Source organism: Leopardus geoffroyi, chromosome B4 (genome assembly GCF_018350155.1).
Source record: "Leopardus geoffroyi isolate Oge1 chromosome B4, O.geoffroyi_Oge1_pat1.0, whole genome shotgun sequence".
In the NCBI taxonomy this organism is placed as follows: domain Eukaryota; kingdom Metazoa; phylum Chordata; class Mammalia; order Carnivora; family Felidae; genus Leopardus; species Leopardus geoffroyi.
Genome location: NC_059341.1, coordinates 104,622,034 through 104,642,755, shown reverse-complemented (window position 1 = coordinate 104,642,755; position 20,722 = coordinate 104,622,034). Strand labels below are relative to the sequence as shown.

The following is a 20,722-nucleotide window of genomic DNA, read 5'->3' as shown; positions in this document are numbered from 1 at the left end:
TCTCTGTCTCTCAAAAATAAATAAATATTAAAAATAAATAAAAATAAAAAATAAAAGAGCATAATTTAATCCAACTGCTAAATTACAAAAACAAACAAACAAAAAACTAAAAACAAAAATGAAACAAAACAAACAAAGACAAAAAACAAAACCAAAAACTTAATGCTTTGGGTTGGGGTCAGAAATTTAAATGCAAACCAATTAAAATTGTAGCAATTTTTGCTTTAAATTAGAGCACTGGAGGATAAAAATGAGAGTTTTAAGCTCTGTTCTGAATGTGCTGTCCATGCTAATTTTGCATTTTGCTGTTAAGCTTGCTAATTACTGACATATATGTCCCTCAGCAGACCTACAATAAATTCTGTTACTAGCCTCAATTACTGTACTGTATCACAATCTGGGAAGAATTCAAGGATGCCCTTTTCATCTGTTTCTCCCTAATATCCTTAATTAATTCCATAGCACCAGAATTAGAGAAAAATAAATAAGTTGAGCTGGATTTTTTTTTAAGTCAGGATTGAGGTGTTTTTCAATAAAAACCCATGTAAACCATATTTTAATTGAAGGTGAGAACCTAAACAAACAAACAAACAAACAAGCCTTGGCCACAGTGCCCTCTTCAAGGATCAAGGTAAGAGTGTTCTCTTTTCACCATAGTCAGATTCTCCAACAATACAGATGCCCAATTACAATGATCACATTCCTCCTTTTTCTTTAGTTTCTCATCAAAAGATCCTGGCCCACTTGGTTAGCAATCCTTTGATTCAAAACCGCAAAGAGTAGCTTCCTGTTCAAAAGTATAACATTTTATGCTAGTCAGCACTCCATCAACTACGGGGTAGATTTGTCATTTAAACAAATTTTCTATCAAGTACAATGTGACCTATTTTCTGACCATTCTAAAGTAGACTTACCCCCTGAGGCATATTTCATCACAACTTCCTTTTTTATTTTTTTTTGTGGACTTTGTGGTGTGCTGGTAAATGTTTAACTTTCCGGGGTGGGTGGGGGGAGAAGAAAAACAAAACAAAAAACTTCGCATAGAGTATTTGCCAATGCACAGGGTGTAAACGCTCCCACCGTGGCCATTTGTACGTGATGTCACTGAAAGCAATGTTGGAATATTATGCACATAATTGGGTCTTGTGAACAGTGTGAACAAGTTTCAGCAGATCGCTGTTTGTGGTTGTTACCACTACCTAAGATTACTTGGTATAATGACTGTTTCTTCGTAGTTTATCTGTTTCCCTTCATAAAAACTAAGGTGCATAAGAAAAGGGACATATCCTATTTTACCATCGAATGTCTCCAGCCATAAAACAGTGCCTGGAGCATAGCAAGGACATAGTAAGCAGTTTTTGTAAAACACGTAATTCTCCACTCAAAATTGAATATATTAAATGTTAAAAAATGTAACAGTAATAATTGCTTTTACTGAACCTTTCCCAAAGGTTGTGAGTTTTAAACATTTGGAAATATCTCCTAAGTAGATGTGAGAAAGAGGTAAGTCCAGTATCCCTTGTAAAAATCATTTTATCTTGCTTCTCTTAAATCTCTTAGGTTTTCTCAGTGGTGTATATGTGAGGTTGGGATGCATAAAGAAAAAAAGAAGAAACTTGTGAGCTTTGAATTTAAATTTCATTATAAAAAGATCAGTCACAATTTGCAATCGTGAAAACAGAAAAATGTTCATTTCAAAATGAAACAGAAACATCGTTATATTCAATGAGTTAAATAGGCATAAATAAAATACCCTAGTACCAGAAAGACTTTGGACTTATTATATGTGCCATTGCCTGTGGCAGAATCAGAGTACAAGTTAATTATTATACTTATGATTTGCAGGATAACTGGTAATGTAAAAAAATGCAAATAAGACCGTACCACTGAGGAAAAATTATTCATATTTCAGATTTCTGTCTCTCAAAGTCTTTTTTCGTTTTTTTGGAAAGAAATAAAAAATAATTAGAATTGACTTTTTGTATTTTTATTTCATCTTTAATTTTCTAACATCCAACTCTGAATTAGTAACTCTTCATTTCATTCTGATGCGAGTGATTTTAATGTAGATGCTACAATACAATGTTTTTTCTTACCTGCATTGTATTGGTACATTTCATTGTATGACAGACACAAAGTAGTTCATAAAAAGGTTCATTACATTTCTGTTAATTAGATTATCTTTCACAACCTGACTGTCAAAGGCCCTCTTTAGGTTTTTCTTTTACTCCAGATTAAATAGCTTTTTTCCCCCCAAATATACACCATGTCTGTTCTCCCATCCCTGGTTTTGCTCTCCTTCTTCTGGGAATGCCCTTCTCCCTATCACTGTCTTTTGTAAACCTAATGTTATTCTAGACCCAGTTCAGTCATCAAATCATTCATTCTTTGCACAGCACTTAGTCACTAATTGATCTCTTTCGTGTTTGTTTATTACTCTGTTTATTGTCTTTCTCTCTCCTGCAGAATATAAACCAAGTGAGAATAATTGTTTACTGCAATATCCCAGTGCCTAGAATAGTGCCTGGTATATAGCAAGTGCATTAAGCATTTGTTAAATGAACAAAGTAATAATCAAAACAGATCCAAGGATTAAATAAATTTAGTAGGATTCTATATTTATGATGACTAAAAAAACACAAACATTTACATTCCAAAGTATAGTTTGGCACTTCATCTTAATCTAGTGTTATTTTGACAAAGCTGTGAGAATCAAGGAAGATAATGTGATATCTTGAATAAGTCAAAAATAATTTCTAACACCTAAGGTTGAAAGAACTCCAGTTTCAAGGTGCTATTTTCCTCATATGAAACTGTGTTTATTATACTCCATTTATAATCTAACTAAACTCATTTTCTTGGTATACTAATTTTTCATGCAAACACTCACCTGGTTTTGTCATATAATTCAAAAAGATTCAATTAAGTGAAACAGACCTTAACATAGGTTTGAAATACTTTTTTAGAAAAAACAGATTTTATATTTCAAAGTAGGTAGTCATTTTAATATTAATCTATATGGATATAGAATGGATTCAGGATCACACTTCTTTTCTCCTTTGGCCTAAATTTCTTCCATGCATTCCTCTCTTTGAGGTTAACTCAAGCATAACAAAAATAGAGAAGAGATATTTTATACATACATTACATATATATATGTTACATATATATAAATTACATATATTTTATACATATTACATATATATTATACATATTACATAATTACAAATATAATATAAAAGGCTGAATTCCATAAATCTTCAGTAATACATAATGAGGTGTAATATTTCTTAGCAGAAAGCACAGGGGCTCTTGAACCTCGGTGCTACTATTCTTAAGCAAGATGCTTAACCCCTCTGCCCTCAGTTTACTTATCTATAAAATGGGATAACAATACCTACTTTTTTGGACTAAAAAGAGGAGAGAAACCAACCTGGCACTAAGCCTAGCATATAGTAAGTGCTCAATAATCATTTATTGAATTAATGAATTCCACTGAAAACATAGTTACCACACATATACTATACATGATTTAATGAAAGACTGTAGTGATTGTGCAACCCAATAGCTAAGGTACAAGTGTAATTACAGGTGTTTTACAATTCCCTGATTAATACACAATCAACAAAGCAAAAAACATATGAATAGATCAAATATATTGACCTTGATGAAATGCTATGGTTAGTATAGTAGTGATCCAGGCAATTATTCATGAGACCTAAGTATGATCACATCTACTGAAGCAAAAGAAGAGGATAAGGAACTTTCCTTAGGTGTCTGCATGTCTTAAGCAGACACTCACAAATACTATTGGAGATAGTTATTCATATTCTATAAAAAATAAATCTTAACAGATAATGCAGTGTTTGCTGTTAATTTTCTACACCTACATACACATAAGCTAAGACACTGAACTTGTCCCTACTAGAAATAATAACTAATGAATATATGGTGATTTGTGCTTTCTCTTACTTTTTCTTTTAATCCTTACAAAAGCCCTACAGGGTCAACATACAGAATGATAGAGCAAATTTTCAATTAGGGAGCTCAAGTTATAAGTATAGAAACACGTTATAAAATGTTTGGTGCTGGGGATATATCAGAAAACAAAAAGACAAAAAACCTAATTTTATAGACCTTACAATCTGGGATTTGTGTGGAAATTGGTACAATTATGGCTTTTAGACTTATGAATCAAGCCACTCAAATGCATATTCATAATAAACTATGTTGTTAAAAGAGCTACATTAGTGACCAAGAGATTTGTATGTTCATCTTCAATTTTTGAATGAGGTTGGATATTTGTGCAAATCCACAGAACATACTCTACTGTTTATTGTGCACAATTAAACTTTTCTCTGTTGTTTGATTTAAGGGATGTGAATAATGATAACCATAGTTGTTGCTTCGTCCTGTCCTTTCTATGCTGCTTGGAGCACTTACTTCATGGAATTCTCACAGCTTGCTCATTTTTTGTCTCCCAACTTGCACTGAGCACTGTCCAGGGAGAGGGCCAACTCTCTTTAATCTCTGCATGGCCAGCACCCAGCATAGTGCTTGCTGGACAGTTCATGTGGGATGTATGTTTGTTGTAGGAGTAAATGTATATATACTTTACTGTTTCCAAAGCATGCTCACATGCAGAGTATCATCAGACCTTCACAAAACTCAATTTGATTGCAGGGTAGAATTACTTCTCTCATTTTACAGAATCTCAGTGAAATGGAAGGTTATTAATTCCTTTGTTTGACAGATGAGGGAAGGGGATCAGTGAGAGATTACATGATTTCTGAAAAGCACATAACTAAGACTTGAATTTCAAGATCAGGGTTCTTTTTTAAACACTAAGTGAAAACACAGACATTTTGAACTACTATTTTAGGTATGTCTTTAGGATCTATTTGGTGTGTGGCCAGTCATCTTTGACTTGTTCGAATCATTGGTGAAACCTTCCTTTTTTTTTTTTTTTTAAATGTAGAAAATGGGATAGAAAAGATCTTCAGAAACCAGTGGTTTCTATAATCCGAAGACAATGAAGTAGATAATATGCAAATATTTTGCTATAAAACAGTGTCTGCCTCTAAGAGTAGATGGCTAGCCAAAACAATTCTGCTTTGTCATAGGGAAGGGGATGGAGACAGCCTTGTCATTTTCAATCCTGAACCCACAGTCATCACCATTCTGCTTATATAAGATTTCTATATGCTCCTTATTTTCTTGATCAGAAAATGAAAGTCCCGACAGTGGCAGGATAGTGAAAACAGTCTGTTGGGGTGAAGGGGTCACAGTCAGTATTTGAAGGTTCTAGTCATGGAATCTTGATCAACTGACTCTAAAATGACCCTTTTAATAGCATCATCTCCCCCTAGACCACAGGCTACATGAAGGCAGGAACTGTCCTGAACCCCCAAGTCAGACCATGGCACAGGGCATGGAACACTCCTAGCTAATTTCCTGTCACACATGCTAATTATAAGTGGCAACTCTCAGTAACCACTGACTGACTATAAATTAACCCGACAAACTGCTAGGTACCTGGTACATGTTCTTCAAACCGAGTGATAGAAATTTCCCTTTGTGTTTTTTGATTCAAAATCATTTTTAAGAAGTTTGTGTTTAAAGTAAGTAATTTTCTAGGCAATACACTCAGGTCCTTAATGGAGTCCTAATGATGGAACCCTGGCCTTAAGTCAGTTATCTTATATACTGTTACAAATCAACATTCCAAAGGGGGGGGTACTTTAACAGAAATTAACAGCAACTATAATGAAATCCCAACATTTCTGAACTAGAAGCATTTTGTCTCTAAGGGATGGGATTACCGGATTGACAAATTCTCCGAATCTGGAAAAAAAAAAAAAAAAAATCCATCTCTCCATCTCCCTCCCTCTCCTCCCCATCCCCTTTCACTCCGCCTCCCCCCCCCCCACCCCACACCAGGCACACCTACACTCTGACCATTTTTATTTGAGTGGAAAGTTGAAAGCGAACACCACACCGGCTGCACCCATCCGGCGCTCGTTGGGGTGGCATAGCAAAGTTCTAGGGCAGAGCCTTCCTGCCCGGAGCCCGCGATGCAGCCGCCTTCCGATACCTGCTCAGCTTCACGCCGCAACTGAAGGTCCGCCCGCCGCGGAACAGTTGCGTCTCCATCTGGCTGCCAACCCACCCAAGCTTTCTTCTCCTCCACCACCACCACCTTCCCTCCTTCCCCCCCGCCTCCCCCTCCTTTCCGTCTTCCCTCTCCACCCCCGCCCCCAATCTCCTCCTCTTTTTCTCACTACAAGCGGTTGCTGATGCTGAAGCCGAGCGTCACTTCGGCTCCCACGGCAGACATGGCGACATTGACAGTGGTCCAGCCGCTCACTCTGGACAGAGGTAAGGGAGCGGCTCGCCCGCCAGCCCACTGCGTCCCCTCTGCATGCCCCTCTGCCCCTGCCAACTCCCACCGGGACAGCCTGACGCGCTCGAGCAGGGGCTGCGGGGCGGGCGAAAACGAGCGAAAACGAGCGTAGAAGGCGTTCGCGCCAGGAGCAGGACACTTTCTTCCCCTTTCTCTGCCCGCCACGTCCCCACTGCCCCCGCACGCTGCACTCGCCCGGCCGAGGGATGCCTTCGTCGGGCTCTGGCGCCCCCGCCGCCACTCCCAGCCCCTCGCCGGGTCGCCTAGGGGCCGCCGGCTTTGTTGGAGCTGAGGCGCAGGGACCGGTAGGCGCCCGGGCTCGGGGCTGGAGAGGGGCAGGGAGGAAGCTCGCCGTGCCGGGCGAGGGCGCCTGCAGCCGGAGACCAGGGAAGCCTGGCGAGAGAGCCGCCTGCCAGCCAGCGCGGCCCGGTGGGGGGGGGGGGGGGGGGGGGGGGAAGGGAGGGGGGGTGTCCAGGAGGGAGGAAGTTTGTCCGGGCGCCGGGGAGGACGAAGGTCGGTCCGGCTGCGGGTGCTCAGGCGGCCGCCCGGGGGCGGAGGAGGCGCACCCGGGGTGGCCTGTGCCGGGGCGCACGGCGGCCGGGCTGCGGCGGCGGGGAGTCGCCCTCGGACGAAAGGGCAACGCGGGGCGCGGGCAGCAGTGGCCGGGCTAGGGGCGCAGCGTCGCTGCAGCGGAGCCCGACTCTGCTCGGCTTCGTGCTCCGAAGGTGGCCGGGGTCTCCTCTGCCCCCGCCACCCGCAGCTCTCCGGTGGTGGCAACTCAGTTTCTCCTGCCCCAGCCAGCCTGGTTTCTCTCCCAGCCCGGGCGCCAGCGCGATGCCGGGGCTGCGGAAGGCGCCGGGACGCTGCGCAGGCTGGTTGAAATTAAACTTCTGACCCGCGACCCTCGGCGCCCTGCTCTCTGACTTGAATGGGGAAGCAGTGTTTGATTCCCCCCAGAGCCTTGCCAAGCCTAAGGCTAGAAGGCTCCGCTGCGCTGGGGGCCTCTCTGGAGCGCGCGTGCGAGGTTATACCTGTTCCTGTGTGTTCAGGTTTCCTTTCTGGCTTCCGACGTCTAGTTATGTTGGCGCTGGAGTCCCACGACGCCGCCGCAGCGGAGGACACTTGCTCGTCCCGGTCCGCAGCGGCCGGATTTAGGACCCTGGGCGGCCATTTGGATATGGTGTGCTCAGTCGAAGATGATTTAGTCCGATGTGCCTCTAAAAATATTCTTCTAGCAGATTAAACTGGACTGTGGAGCAAAGCAAAAGAGCATCCTGCTGCGAGTACAGTGCAAAGCCGGTGAACTCAGTAGGGCTTTAATTTGGAGAGACTGAGGATGACTTTAACGCAATCTGTTGGCGCCAGAACAGATATTATGTGGTGCCCATAGCAACCTTACTTGGGGTAAGAGTTGAAAAATTAGCCAAAAAAAAAAAAAAAAAAGTAATAATTGATTTTGTGTTGGGAAATGTTGATTTGCAAGTTAGTAAATTAATAACAGTACTTAAAGAGCTCAGAAATGCACTCTATAATCCATGAATGCACCCCAGTATCATCATCTATACTAAGCAGGATAAATCCATTGCCACTAAGTGCCGAACAGATGGCGAGCTATTAGAAATTATAGATTTCCCATGAATTTCTGTTTTAATGTAATGGGCTCTTATATTGTCCCATTACTAAATCAGTCTTTAAACATCCCAAGTAAAACGACTACATTGGGAGAAAAAACAAACTCCAAGAATACTGCATACCTGGGCAATTTTACATATTGCTACCACTGAAAATATTTCACTTTTTGGATTTTATCCTGACCCTTAGATTCCTTACTCAGTTGTGGAGAAGAACTGCAGTCAGACCTAGATCTATTCTTAAAGTTTGTTCTTGTTCACAGCCAAACAGTACCTGTCCTTTCCAGTGTGATTAGGTCCGTTTAGTAAGTAGCTCAAGAGGCAAAATGAGGCTGTGGATGTAACTGAATAAATTAACCAGAAGCTAACTGCAAAGTATGTAATTAATGGATGATGGGTTATTGACATCATTGCTGTGCATGAAGTCAAATATTTTTCCCATACCTTATTAAAATGTGATTAATTAATTGATTAATAGCATCATTAAACCAATGAAAGAAGGGGTTCTGAAATGTTCCTACAAAAAAACCAAAGTCTTTTTAAAAAGGCAGCATAATAATATGTACGTTGGTCCCATCTAGTTATAACTGTCATACTTACATTGGATGGCTTGGTTAGCATCTTTGGGCATCAGTTCTTTTGGGGGGAGCAGGGGGGTTGTTTGTTTGTTTTGTTTTGGTTTGGTTTTTTTGCTCCATAAGAAATTTAGATGAGATGATTCTGACACTGTGCAGCTTTAACAGTCTATAATTCGATTAGTTGCAATCAGAACTCAGTGTCTGGTCATCTACTGCAAGGTTTTCCAGATTACTCCCTCTCCCAGGTTGTTGCGGTGCCCTTTGATGTGCTTGGAGGTCACTCACTGATTTGGCCCTATCAAAGCATTCCTCACATGCTGATGATGTATCTGTCTCCTTACTGAATGGTGCTCCTTGAGGGAAGAGACCATTTCTAAAATCATCTTGGTATTCTCTGTGCCTGTCATAGTTTCTGATGCACAGTAGATCAAAAATTAATGTAAGTTAGTGTAAGTGAACTAAGGACTGCAGTGATTTAAGCAATGTTAAAAGATAGGGATTTAGTAGTGAACCAAGGTACAGTTCATAGATTCGCAATATTTTGGCCCTGGGAAAGATGGCAGGAAGAACACACGCCAATGATTCTTAACCTTTCTTTTCCTCTGTGTGCTTGTTGGATTCCAATCAGTAACCGTAGCTCACCAAAGTTATGATTAATAACCAAGAGGGGGGGTGCCTGAGTGGCTCAGTTGGTTAAGCGGCCGACTTCGGCTCAGGTCATGATCTCGCGGTTCGTGAGTTCAAGCCCCGCGTCGGGCTCTGTGCTGACAGCTCAGAGCCTGGAGCCTGTTTCGGATTCTGTGTCTCCCTCTCTCTCTCTGCCCCTCTCCCGTTCATGCTCTGTCTCTCTCTGTCTCAAAAATAAATAAACATTTAAAAAAAAAAATAACCAAGAGGGGTTGGGGCAGGTGGGCAAAGGAGAAGAAGGAAAGAAGATGCTTGACCAGACCTTCCAAGGGCATCTCAGCAAACCTAAAGCATGAATCCATAGTTTGATTTTTTTCTAGCATCTTTCCTTTTCAAGTGAAAAATATTGAAGAAACAATGATAAGGGTTTTCAAGGTTACTCTACTAGTGAGTGGGACATTTTATGCTAAAATTTAGATTTTCTTGTTTGATGCCCTTTGTCACCATAAACTGATTTATCTGGAATCTTCAGGGCAAAGGTTTTAATTAAAGAAATCAAACCTATGATTGAAATTAAGATTTACTCCTCCCAGAATTTAAAAGATACTATCTGAAAGCAAGACACTCAGAAGTCTGCACTAGCTTCTTGGATCTTATTTGGGAAGGAAGCCTTTGCCAAGATCAGACTGGGCCCTGGAAAGGATGAACAGAGTTACTTAAGGTTTTCGCCACTCTGTGCATATTCCAAACTCTTTTCCACCTGTCATTAAGACCTCAGATTAACCCTGTGTAGGCCTCTGGGTGGCTATGAGCCAGAATAGGCTCCTGTTCACTCTGGTCCCAGTACTTTGGATTCTTCACTAACCCATTGAGTGCCTGGTATAAGCCAGACCCTACTGTGGAATTGGTTAATACAGTGGTAAGCTAAACAGACATAATTCTAGTCTCTGTGGCAATTAGAGCCCATGGGGGGAGAGAGATTAATATACACACATACACACGCACACACACATACACAATTTACTCATTCAATAAATATTCATTCCTTGAATGTATGTATCATATATGTGTGTATATATATATATGATAATAATATACTATAGAAATGCCAGAAACAAAGTTTCTGCCTTCCTGGTCCTTAAGAGCGTAGTGGGGGTAATAGATAATAAATAAGGGATTAATTAATTAATTCAGCAAATAAGTATTAAGTGTCAGCCTTATGGAAAGCACTGTTTTCAGGTTTGTGGCTAATGAGCATAAGAGATAAAGTCTAATGGAGTTTATACACTAATGAGTGAGTCACTCACAGAACATATACACATAAAACTGTAAGTGCCAGGAAGAAAAAATAAGACTGGGTCAGGGACAGTGGCAGGGGCTGCTGTTGTGCCTATGATAGTCAAGAAAGGTCCTCCTTCCTAAATGGATGATGCTTGAGAAAAGATCCAAAGGAAATGAAGCAAACTTTGCAGATGTCTCGGGGAATGCACTCTGGAGAAGGAGGTCACGTGTGCAATCTGGGAAAACAAGGAAGTCAACATGAAAATGGGAGCACAGGGAAGACTGGTGGAAAATGAATGTGTGAAGTTGGTGGCCAGGGGTCAGATGATGTATCTTATGATTAGGATTTTAGATTGGGGTTGAAAGTATGAAGTTCTATGAAGACAATGGAAATGACAAAAGGATGGAGACTAATAGGGGAGGACCTATTTATTTAGATTGTGCTGGTCAAGGTAAGCTCCATGAGAAAGGAAAATTTAAACTGAGTTCTGGTATATTAATAAGATTCTTAGGAACGGCATTCTGGATAATTCTGGATAAAGGGAAGAAGACCCTAAAAGCAACTAGTAAGTGTATATCTTGACTACTATCCCATTAATACATCTATAACCAAACATGTAATCCAAAAGAAAAATTACCAAGAAGTAATAGCACTCTAGGTATTCATCCTGGGATAGGAATATGGTTTCAAGTATACTAAGAGAAATCTATAGATCGGCTTTTGCTTCTTATTACTAGGCTAAAATATCATATAATTAAACTTTCAAAGGCATACCGAACACTGTAATTTACATGTCACTATGCATAAATCTACATGTCAAACCCAAGTGGTCGTAATATGAGATATAGTTGCTTTTAGTCTAGTATTTTATATTCGTGATATAGGAAGTAGTGCTTATAACTTACCCTTGTGGCAAAGAGGAGAGGCTGATAAGGAGATTGGTGTGGAGTCTTCTCTGCCAGAGTTTAAGATGTTTATAGCAATTCTTCCCTAGACCAGAGGTTAGTTTGCCCCATTATATTCTCTAAAACCAGGAATGACCTTCAGCTAAACTCAAGAGAACAAAGCAGGATGCAATCTACGATACTTAACACTTTTGTAACAACACAGGAATACTTCACTGCATTCAAGACTCCATGGATTTAGGTACTTTCTTAAATATAGTAGTTCAGACTCTCCTTCACTCTCCATCTCAAGGTTGGAAAAGGAAATACAACAGAATTCTTCAAAATTTCACGTCTGTGTAACTTCTCCCTCTAACTTTAATCAGAGGGAGATTTTTTTTTAAATCATCATTCATAAATAATACAAAACCAGGTCTTGGAGAAATAGGGATAAATAAAGCAATTGCTAGGAGTAATTAAAATTATCTAATTTTAAATATTTGAGACTTTGCTCATGACACAATCGATAGTTTATAATCTGTATTAGGTGCCTATGTAAAATAAAATGTCAGTCATCGAACTTTTTTCTGTGAGTTAAATACAACTTGGTTAAGTCACAAAAGTATAAGTGGAAATCTTGATTCCTGGCTTCTAAAAAGAATTTTAATCTAAGATATTGATTAAACAAATCTTGATGTGTTTTCCCTTTTAAAAAAATAAAACTTTTAGTCCTTCAGAAATTCTAATATAAAACCTAAAACCAAGAGCTTATATTTTGTGGGTTTCAACCTTATGGGGGGAAAAAAAAAACAAAATCGAACGCAAATGAAAATCCCATGGGCACCACACTTTTCATGGAATTTGTGATACATTAAAATTTTTCTTTCTTTTCTTTTCACTTTTCAAGGCCTGCAGAGCTTATTACTTTATATATCTCCCAATTCAAGCCTTGGGCAGCCTATAGCTTTCTAATCGACTGTATTCACCAGTTTTCATAAAATCTATATTTGCCTGAAAATTGCTTTTGCTCACAGTCCAAAGGGACTTGCCTCTTTTCTCTCTCCTTACTATTTGTTTTTAACATGAGGAGAGATTAAGAAAGGAAAATAAAAATTAAATTAGTTCAGGGTGCCTGAGTGGCTCAGTGGGTTAAGCATCTGACTCTAGATTTCAACTCAAGTGATGATTTCACGGTTCCACAGTTCTTGAGTTGGAGTCCTGTGTCAGGCTCTGCACTGACAGTGTGGAGCCTGCTTGGGATTCTCTCTCTCCTTTCTCTCTGTGCCCCCCCCCCCGTTCTATTTCTCTCTCAAAATAAGTAAATAAAAATTTTAAAAAGTAAGTTATTTCTTCTGTTACTTTAAAGATGTATACCCCAGTGATCATGATTGTGGAGAAAAAAAGAAGAGGGGTTGATTATATACGGCTCTTGTCCTAAAACCTTCTCACAGCAGCAGCCAGAATGTTTTAGTCTACAAACATTAAGTGCTTGCTTGATTTCTCACGTTTTCTGTGAGCTTCACTACCCATTAAAAAAAAATACTTTCACTGTACTTTTTTTTTGGCAAATCAATGTTTGAGTCTTTCATTCTGTACTATATTGTTACAGAACTATCAGGGATCACAACTAGGACTTAACTATTAGTAAAGAAAAGGAAACATTGAGAGAGTAGCATCAAATGTATACTGGATCTTAGGGATGCAATTCTAAGTGCAAAGCCAATAGAGAGTTCTTTTCTTAGTCTTGACATCTGTCGATTAGGATACAGTCTTTGTCAGATCAGAGACCATGCTGGATTTGTTTATGTAGAGCCCAACACATTGTCTGGCACATAGTTGGCACACCCTTAATATTTGTTGATTGAATGATTAAATGCAATTGACCTAGCTGGACTCGTTATCATGGACACATTTTTAGTGCTTAAAAAACAAAGCCTTCCAACCTATAATAATATGAAAGGGATGACTACCTTACTTTATCACTTTGTTTCTGTGCTTATGTGTACAAACTCCTAACAGCGACAGCTTTCCCCGGCCAAGAAAGGATGTGAAGTATCATAGCCTACTTCCATTGCTCATCTCCACCCACTATTTTAACTTGTTATTTGAACCACATAAACTAAGGCCAAAATACAACTGAAAAGCAACCCCCATCCAAAAAAAAAAAAAAAAAATGTGTGTGTGTGGGGGGGGGGGAGAGGTCTAGCAGAATTTCCTCTACACACACACACAAACACACACAAGCTACACTGCCTCATCCTTTTTTTAAAAATTACAAATGGATGAATGAGAAAGCTGTGTCTTGATAAAGCGGTTAAAATGGATTTAATTTGAAATCACTCTGTGTTGGCAAGTGAACACACATTTTAAAAGTCATATTGATTACATCAATGATTTACTAATGGTTTAAGTGATAGACAAGTTGTTTTATGATTGAATTTTACCACCGTTATGTGCTAGCTGAATTTGAAGACTGGTCTTATAAAATATAAATATGCCCAAGGATTACTTGCAAAAAAGTTATGTTGAATTGAAACTTATTTTGAAGTTATACTCGGATAGTTATCTGTATTGGACAGAAAACTATAGCTTCTTTTTTAAACTGATGGTAATTTCCCACAGAAATAATGTGGCTATTTCAGGTCCAGCCAGTTCTGCTATTTTTGTTTACTTGCTCAATGTGGTGATAGTTCTGATATTTCAGTATAAAATCTGTGGTTTTTTTCCTACCAAGAATTATCTGTAATCAAAAAAGGATAGGATAATGGGAATCCAAAGTGACAGTACAAGTTAAGCCCCCAATTTATACGGGGAAGAAAACCATTAAATTACAGCTGAATCTATTTAATAATAATAAGAGAGGTGGGGAATATGGCTGAGAGACTCCTGAAAGAGATCTTTGAGAAAAATTGGGGAAGAGCAGTAATTGCTGATGGACAAATATCCTGGGTTCCAAAAAGGTGAGAAAAGTGTCTTAGGAGACTACCGTTCAATCTACTGTTTTTGCTTTCGGGCAAAAAAAGAAAAAACTCTAATGATATTAATAAAAGAATGGGATATTGGCACTTATAAAAGAAAGTGGTGATCCCACAGAGCCTACATGGGATCACTAAGAATAGATCTTGTCGAATTTCAGGTGTGTGCTATGGCCCTACCATCCTCATGACACCCATGACATCACAACTTTTATAGAAGCCTTGTGGAAAATGTAGAAATACGTCAAGTGGATGATTGCACTTTTGGATTTCTAGTGGTTGAAACACTACTACAAGGCAGTTTGCTTGTCTGTCCTATTCGACATTGTTACTGATATTTTGGATGAGAGTCCCTAGAAGATTTATGTAGGTGACATAGAACTAGGAGGAATAGCAAATTATTTGAAAAACCCTATCAATATTCTAAAATTATACCTAGCTGGAATAGCAGGTTACAATATAAGGGAAAAATATAGGGACAGTGAATATAGCCTCCATTCATTCATTCATTCATTCATTCCACTGGGAAAAAAGGAGCCAGCCTTGACTATTTATTGCTCTTGGTTAGACTGTCCAGTGAATACTGCCCCACTAGACTCCACTCAGTTACTTTGAAAACCACAGACGGGCCATGTCATCATGACTCAGTCCTGGGCTGGAGTTAGGGGTGGTGTCAAATGGCAAAGATGCATTCCACAGCCCGCCTGCCTGATTTCGAAGCCCTGCTTTTCTGTTTACTAGCTCTGCAGACTTCCAAGGTTGCTAGACCGCTTTGAATCTCCATTGTCTTATCTGTAAAATGGCAAATGACAAAAATAGCGCTAACTCCATGAAATGTTGGCTTTAAATGAGTTAATATGTATGAAGTAGTTAGAACAGGTCATCCTAGGAACCACTCGACAATGATAATTATTTCTTCCTTGAGTCCTGGAAGTTCTGTACTCCCACCCTACTGCCAAGGGGCATAGACAGAATATATTTCTTGTCTTCAGGCTATACTAAGAGGTAGAAATTATTTATTTTGGTATTCTCTAGAAGCAAGATGCATTTGGAAGTGCCTGGAGGTTGAAACCAAAAGTTTCCTCATTTGCCGACTTCCTCTCCCCAGATCACTTCTTTCTTGATGCTTAAATGACACTTTTCTTCATAATTCTATTGGAGTACTTACCACACAGGATTAACTTTTCTTTTTCTTTTACACTGCTGTCACCCTAACAACATAAGTTATTTACATCTGTCTTTGTGTACCCGTTGCCTATCACAGTGTATTAAATAAATCACTGGTTTGTCTTCACATGTTGCATAGTTTTGTGGGGGGATAAGATTAGGTAAATGAGCTGATGGCACAAGATGATAGCTTTTTATTCAAGAAAAAATTCCCTACACCTATTCTGCCCAAAATTCAAATGAGTGCCTTCCAGGAATCAGTGAAAATCCTTTTACTGGATTATTGGAAATGTACAGACAAAAGTTGAATGACAAACTGGAAAAGCTACAGAATAACTTTAAGATTCAGTAATAGCTTAAGACAGGGATTTGAGTTTATGTAGATGTTCATTGTTTATGTTTGATTTGATTTATATGCAGATATCAAACAAATATGTATTAAATAGTTGACTGGGGAAAATACAACCGAAAACGACTTTTTAACTCCTTTTTAGGGCTATTTAATTATTAGGCATCACAAAATGCTGACAAACATACATGTGCCCCTCAGAGGTGTGAGCTCTGGTCCAGATGCCTGGGTTCAAATTCTACTTATCCTTACCTCTTCCTTGGTATGTAAACTTGGCCTGTTGCTACCTTCTCTGTATTTGAGTTTTCACCTGTAAAATTGAAAAAAGTATTTCTTTACCTCCTGAGATTGCTATAAAAATGAACTGGGAAGGGGCGCCTGGGTGGCGCAGTCGGTTAAGCGTCCGACTTCAGCCAGGTCACGATCTCGCGGTCCGTGAGTTCGAGCCCCGCGTCGGGCTCTGGGCGATGGCTCAGAGCCTGGAGCCTGTTTCCAATTCTGTGTCTGCCTCTCTCTCTGCCCCTCCCCCGTTCAAGCTCTGTCTCTCTCTGTCCCAAAAATAAATAAACGTTGAAAAAAAAAATTAAAAAAAAAAAATGAACTGGGAAAACATATGCAAGTGCTTAGAACTTCCAGGTCCATACAAGTGCTCAATACTGATTGATTGTTCTCCACCTCTTCTCCCCAGGGCATGCATTTCCCCCAGTGCAATAAATGGGAAGTGCACAAGCTTCAGTTTCAGACACATAGAGATTTGAACTGCAATTCTGCCACTTACTATCCGTGGACACTTAAAATATTGCTTATTCTCTCCACATCTTAGTTCTCTCATTCTTAATGCAGGGATGACATTCACTTTGTGTGGGGATACAGTCCTTTGATTCTTCCTTCACTTAGTCATTCAAAGAGGAGTGAATGAGAGTCTACTTTGTGCCTGGTAGCAAGTCAAGGGCTAGAGGTAGAGCTCGCAGTCTAGGGAAGATGGACATTAAGCAGATGACTTATGATAACATAATTTAAGGATTATAATAATAGCTTACACATTGAGCATTTACTACATTACACTGCATCACATTACATAGACTACTACACAGCCAGGCGTTGCGCGTAGATCTCGTCTTTTTTTTTTTTTTTTTAATATTTATTATTGAGAGACAGAGAGACACAGAGTGTGAGCAGGGGAGGGGTGGGGTGGGGGGAGACACAGAATCTGAAGCAGGCTGTAGGCTCTGAGCTGTCAGCACAGAGCCCCATGCGGGGCTCGAACTCACTATCTGCGAGATCATGACCTGAGCTGAAGTCAGTCGCCCAACCAACTGAGCCACCCAGGTGCTCCACGCATAGATCTCTTCTTATTTCATTCCAGTTAGTCGTCAAAATGAGCCTTTGAGGCAGATGCTATTAGTATTTTGAAGATGTGGGAATTGGAGCCTTAAGAGGCTAAATAAAGTGATCGAGGCTCAGGCTGGTTTATTCTTGAGGCCTTCAGCTTACTCACTATGCTACACTGGAGAGCAAGGGCATAGGTCTGTAACAGGGTCTGTATCAAGCTTTGAGGAATTTGAACTTACTCCTAAGGGACAGAAGATGCAGAGGTGCTTGTAAAGTCTTCAGGAGACAGACAGAAGGCACACCAGGAGAGCATGTGACCCTGGACTAAAGAGAAATGACTTTCTCCAATGCTCGCAAAAAGGACCTTATACTAATGTTGGTAAAGATTAACGTAAGTGATATTTAAAAAATTTTTTTTAACTTTTATTTTTATTTTTGAGAGACAGAGAGAGACAGAGCATGAATGCAGGAGGAGCAGAGAGAGAGGGAGACACAATGTGAAGCAGGTTCCAGGCTCTGAGCTGTGCAGCACAGAGCCCGATGCGAGGCTGGAACCCACAAACTGAGATCATGACCTGAGCCGAAGTCGGACGCTTAACCGACTGAGTCACCCAGGCGACCCTAAGTGATATATTTTACAAGTTTAGCACAATTATTATAAATTAGCAAGTGTTTAATAAATGGTTGTGCTTACTGTTGATTTCTTAATACCGAAGAGCAAAATACTCATAAATGCTAGTATCACGAAGCACTAGCAATATTCTGTTCCTTCCCATGTTGTGCCAGTGAACCAAGAGAAAATGACTGTGGCATTCAGATTACCTTTCAGTGACCTATATTGCACTGCCAAATTTCTTTAATAGACATAGAATTTTGACAGGCTCTTATAAGTGAGTGATAATAGTGTCCCAAATCCCCTTTCCTTACAGTCCTTGCTTCTAAGTGGGATTAGTGAGAGGAATTTGGGAATATAGTAGGACCTAAACTTCAGACCCAAAGAAAATTGTGACTTCTTTTTCTTCTTCCAGATTAGCTTTAAATATCTTGAAGATTATAAATACTCTCTGCTTACTCATTATTATTAAAATGCATGCACTGAGGTTTTAATATGGATTCCAGTGGTCCAAGTAATGCTGTATTTGCTTAGCATTAAATGTGAAAGAGATGTTCCATCTAAATAAAACTTAACAAATAGCTGAAGTTTATTCCTTGAGGCCCCAAAGTTACTAATTTTTAACCTAAAAATTCATTTACTTTCCTTCTTTGGTACAGTGTATGTTCTCCAGAAAGTGGGATTTTTATAAAGGAATTGTGGAAGATAAAACAAAGAAGTCAGTGAGGCTTAATGCACATTACTGAAGGAATGATGAGGTACTTATTTGGCTGGCTCAAAGGGAAATTCTGCGTCTCTCCTGCTTCTCAGACCTATTTTAGTTAGTTGAGGTTGACAGATAACCTGCCTCTGGATAAATGAACGATTCTGGATCACATAGGCACTCATTTCTTCTGATGTCACACACTTTCCAAGTATTGCCAATTTGGCGTCCAAATGATAACTGTAAATAGCAAAATATTAAGTTGGGCATATGTTATGGACTGACTGTGTCTCTCCCCTTCTTATTTGTATGTTGAAGCCCTGGTCCCCAAGATGATACTATTTGGACATGGGGACTTTGGAAGGTAATTAGATTTAGATGAGGTCATGAGCGTGGAGCCCCAAGATGGGATTATTGCCCTTATAAGAAGACATCTGAGTTTTCTCTTCACTGATTGAGTATACACATCCAGAAGGCAGAGGCTGCAAGCCAGCAAGTGGACTGAAGGAACGGAACCTGCTGGCACCTTGATCTTGAACGTCGCAGCCTCTAGAAATATGAGAAATAAATACCTTTTAAGCCACCTATTCTATGCTATGTTGTGATATCTAAGTCATTGCATTGACGATATCTATAGTCACTCTGAACTAAGACAGTGTAACTTCACCCCACGGTCTTGGCCTTAGCAACCCTCTGTCCTAGCAGCTAAACCAACTAGCCATAGGCAAGATGTGTTGTACATAGACACACACTAAAGCATGCCTAATTTCCTACCTAATTCCATTTTCTCCCCTCTCCGGGTTTAGAAATCTCTGTTTTACATGTACTAACAAGTTTTCAAAGCGTCTTCTCTGGGATTGCTCTCCATTGTTTTCAGGGCTTGAAAAGAAAATACATTTCATTTATCTTTCTTAAAAGTTTCTCTGGAATATTTTTCAAGAGGAGATTTTCTATTTGCAAATTATATCTTTTCCAAATGTAAAGGATCGCTCACTAATGTTGTCTTATATTCAAATAATACTTTACCGATCTGTTATTGATGCAGGCCTTTGCTTATCTTGCTGTTACCTTCCTTTTTCTATCTGTGGTTGTAGGCCCTAGGGTGTATAGTATACGTCTTTAATTTGGCATAGTTGTGCTTCAAACAATATACCTCGCTGCTCACTCCCATCTTGTGTGCTATTGTTGTGCCCATGTTGGAAACCAATGATTCACAGCTACTAATTTTGCTTTGAACCAGGGGTCACAGGCTATAGCCCCCCAATCCCATCCAGCCTATGAGCTAAGATTGTTTTTTTTTTTACATTTTTAAATGGTTAGAAAACTCAAAAGAATATTTTGATGGATGAAGATTCTATTAAATTCAAATTTCAGTGCCCATAAGTAAAGTTGTATGGGAACACATCCATGGTCATACATTTACATTTTGTCCATGGCTGTTTTCTAGCTACAGAGGCAATGTTGAGAGTTGAGGAGCTGTGACAGACCATTTGGCCTATAAAGCCCACACTGCTTACTATCCGATTCTTTACAGAAAATGCTTGCTGACCTCTCATTTTAGAGCATTAAAAAAATAGAGAAGAGAACATGTGTTTTGTATTTACCTTCAATTTAAACATTTGAGCGTCTTCACCCTCAGCTTTGAGTCTTCTCAGTCTTAGTCACCTGTGTTCCAGAGGGTTCTTTCTCCTTGCTCTCTGCCTTCCCCCCAAGGGCAGATTGCTCTTGCTTGTTACTTGATACTTATTAGTCTAGGAGGTGGGGGAGGAGAGGTTTCTCTGTTTTCCTGGCCCAGCCTCAGTCTCAGGAAGTCCCTATAACTAAGTCTCAAGAATGGGGCTTTCTCAGTGATAATGCCTGTCTTTGTTCTACAGACTAAAAATTGTGCCTTCATCATTGGAGGGTCTTATGTGGGAGAGTTCTCTGCCCCTTCCTGATGGTAGGGGATTTCTAATAGCATTCGCATAAGATCCTGGAACTAGGACTGTTTTTCCTCTTCTTTTTCCTCCCCCTTGTTGTGGAGGGTTTTTTTCTTTTGCTTTCTCTTGGTTGTAATGGGTCTTCATTTCTGGTCCTCATCTTGGTCCATTCTTTCTCATGAGCTCCCAGTAAACATTTGTGGAAAAAAGCCTATGAATATTTGCCTGTGCTCATTCTCCCTCTCAGCTTGGAAGAGTT

The 20,722-nt window shown here is 39.8% G+C and overlaps 1 protein-coding gene across 1 annotated transcript in view; it reads left to right on the top strand.

Annotated features, from left to right (window-relative positions):
• Window positions 1-5,730: 5,730 nt before the first annotated feature.
• LIN7A (lin-7 homolog A, crumbs cell polarity complex component) overlaps window positions 5,731-20,722 on the top strand; it is a 126,699-nt gene continuing 111,707 nt past the window's right edge. Inside the window, exon 1 of the mRNA XM_045462592.1 lies at window positions 5,731-6,378. Coding sequence (XP_045318548.1) covers window positions 6,297-6,378 — 82 coding nt within the window. The 5' untranslated portion in view covers window positions 5,731-6,296. The remainder of the gene's footprint in view (window positions 6,379-20,722) is intronic.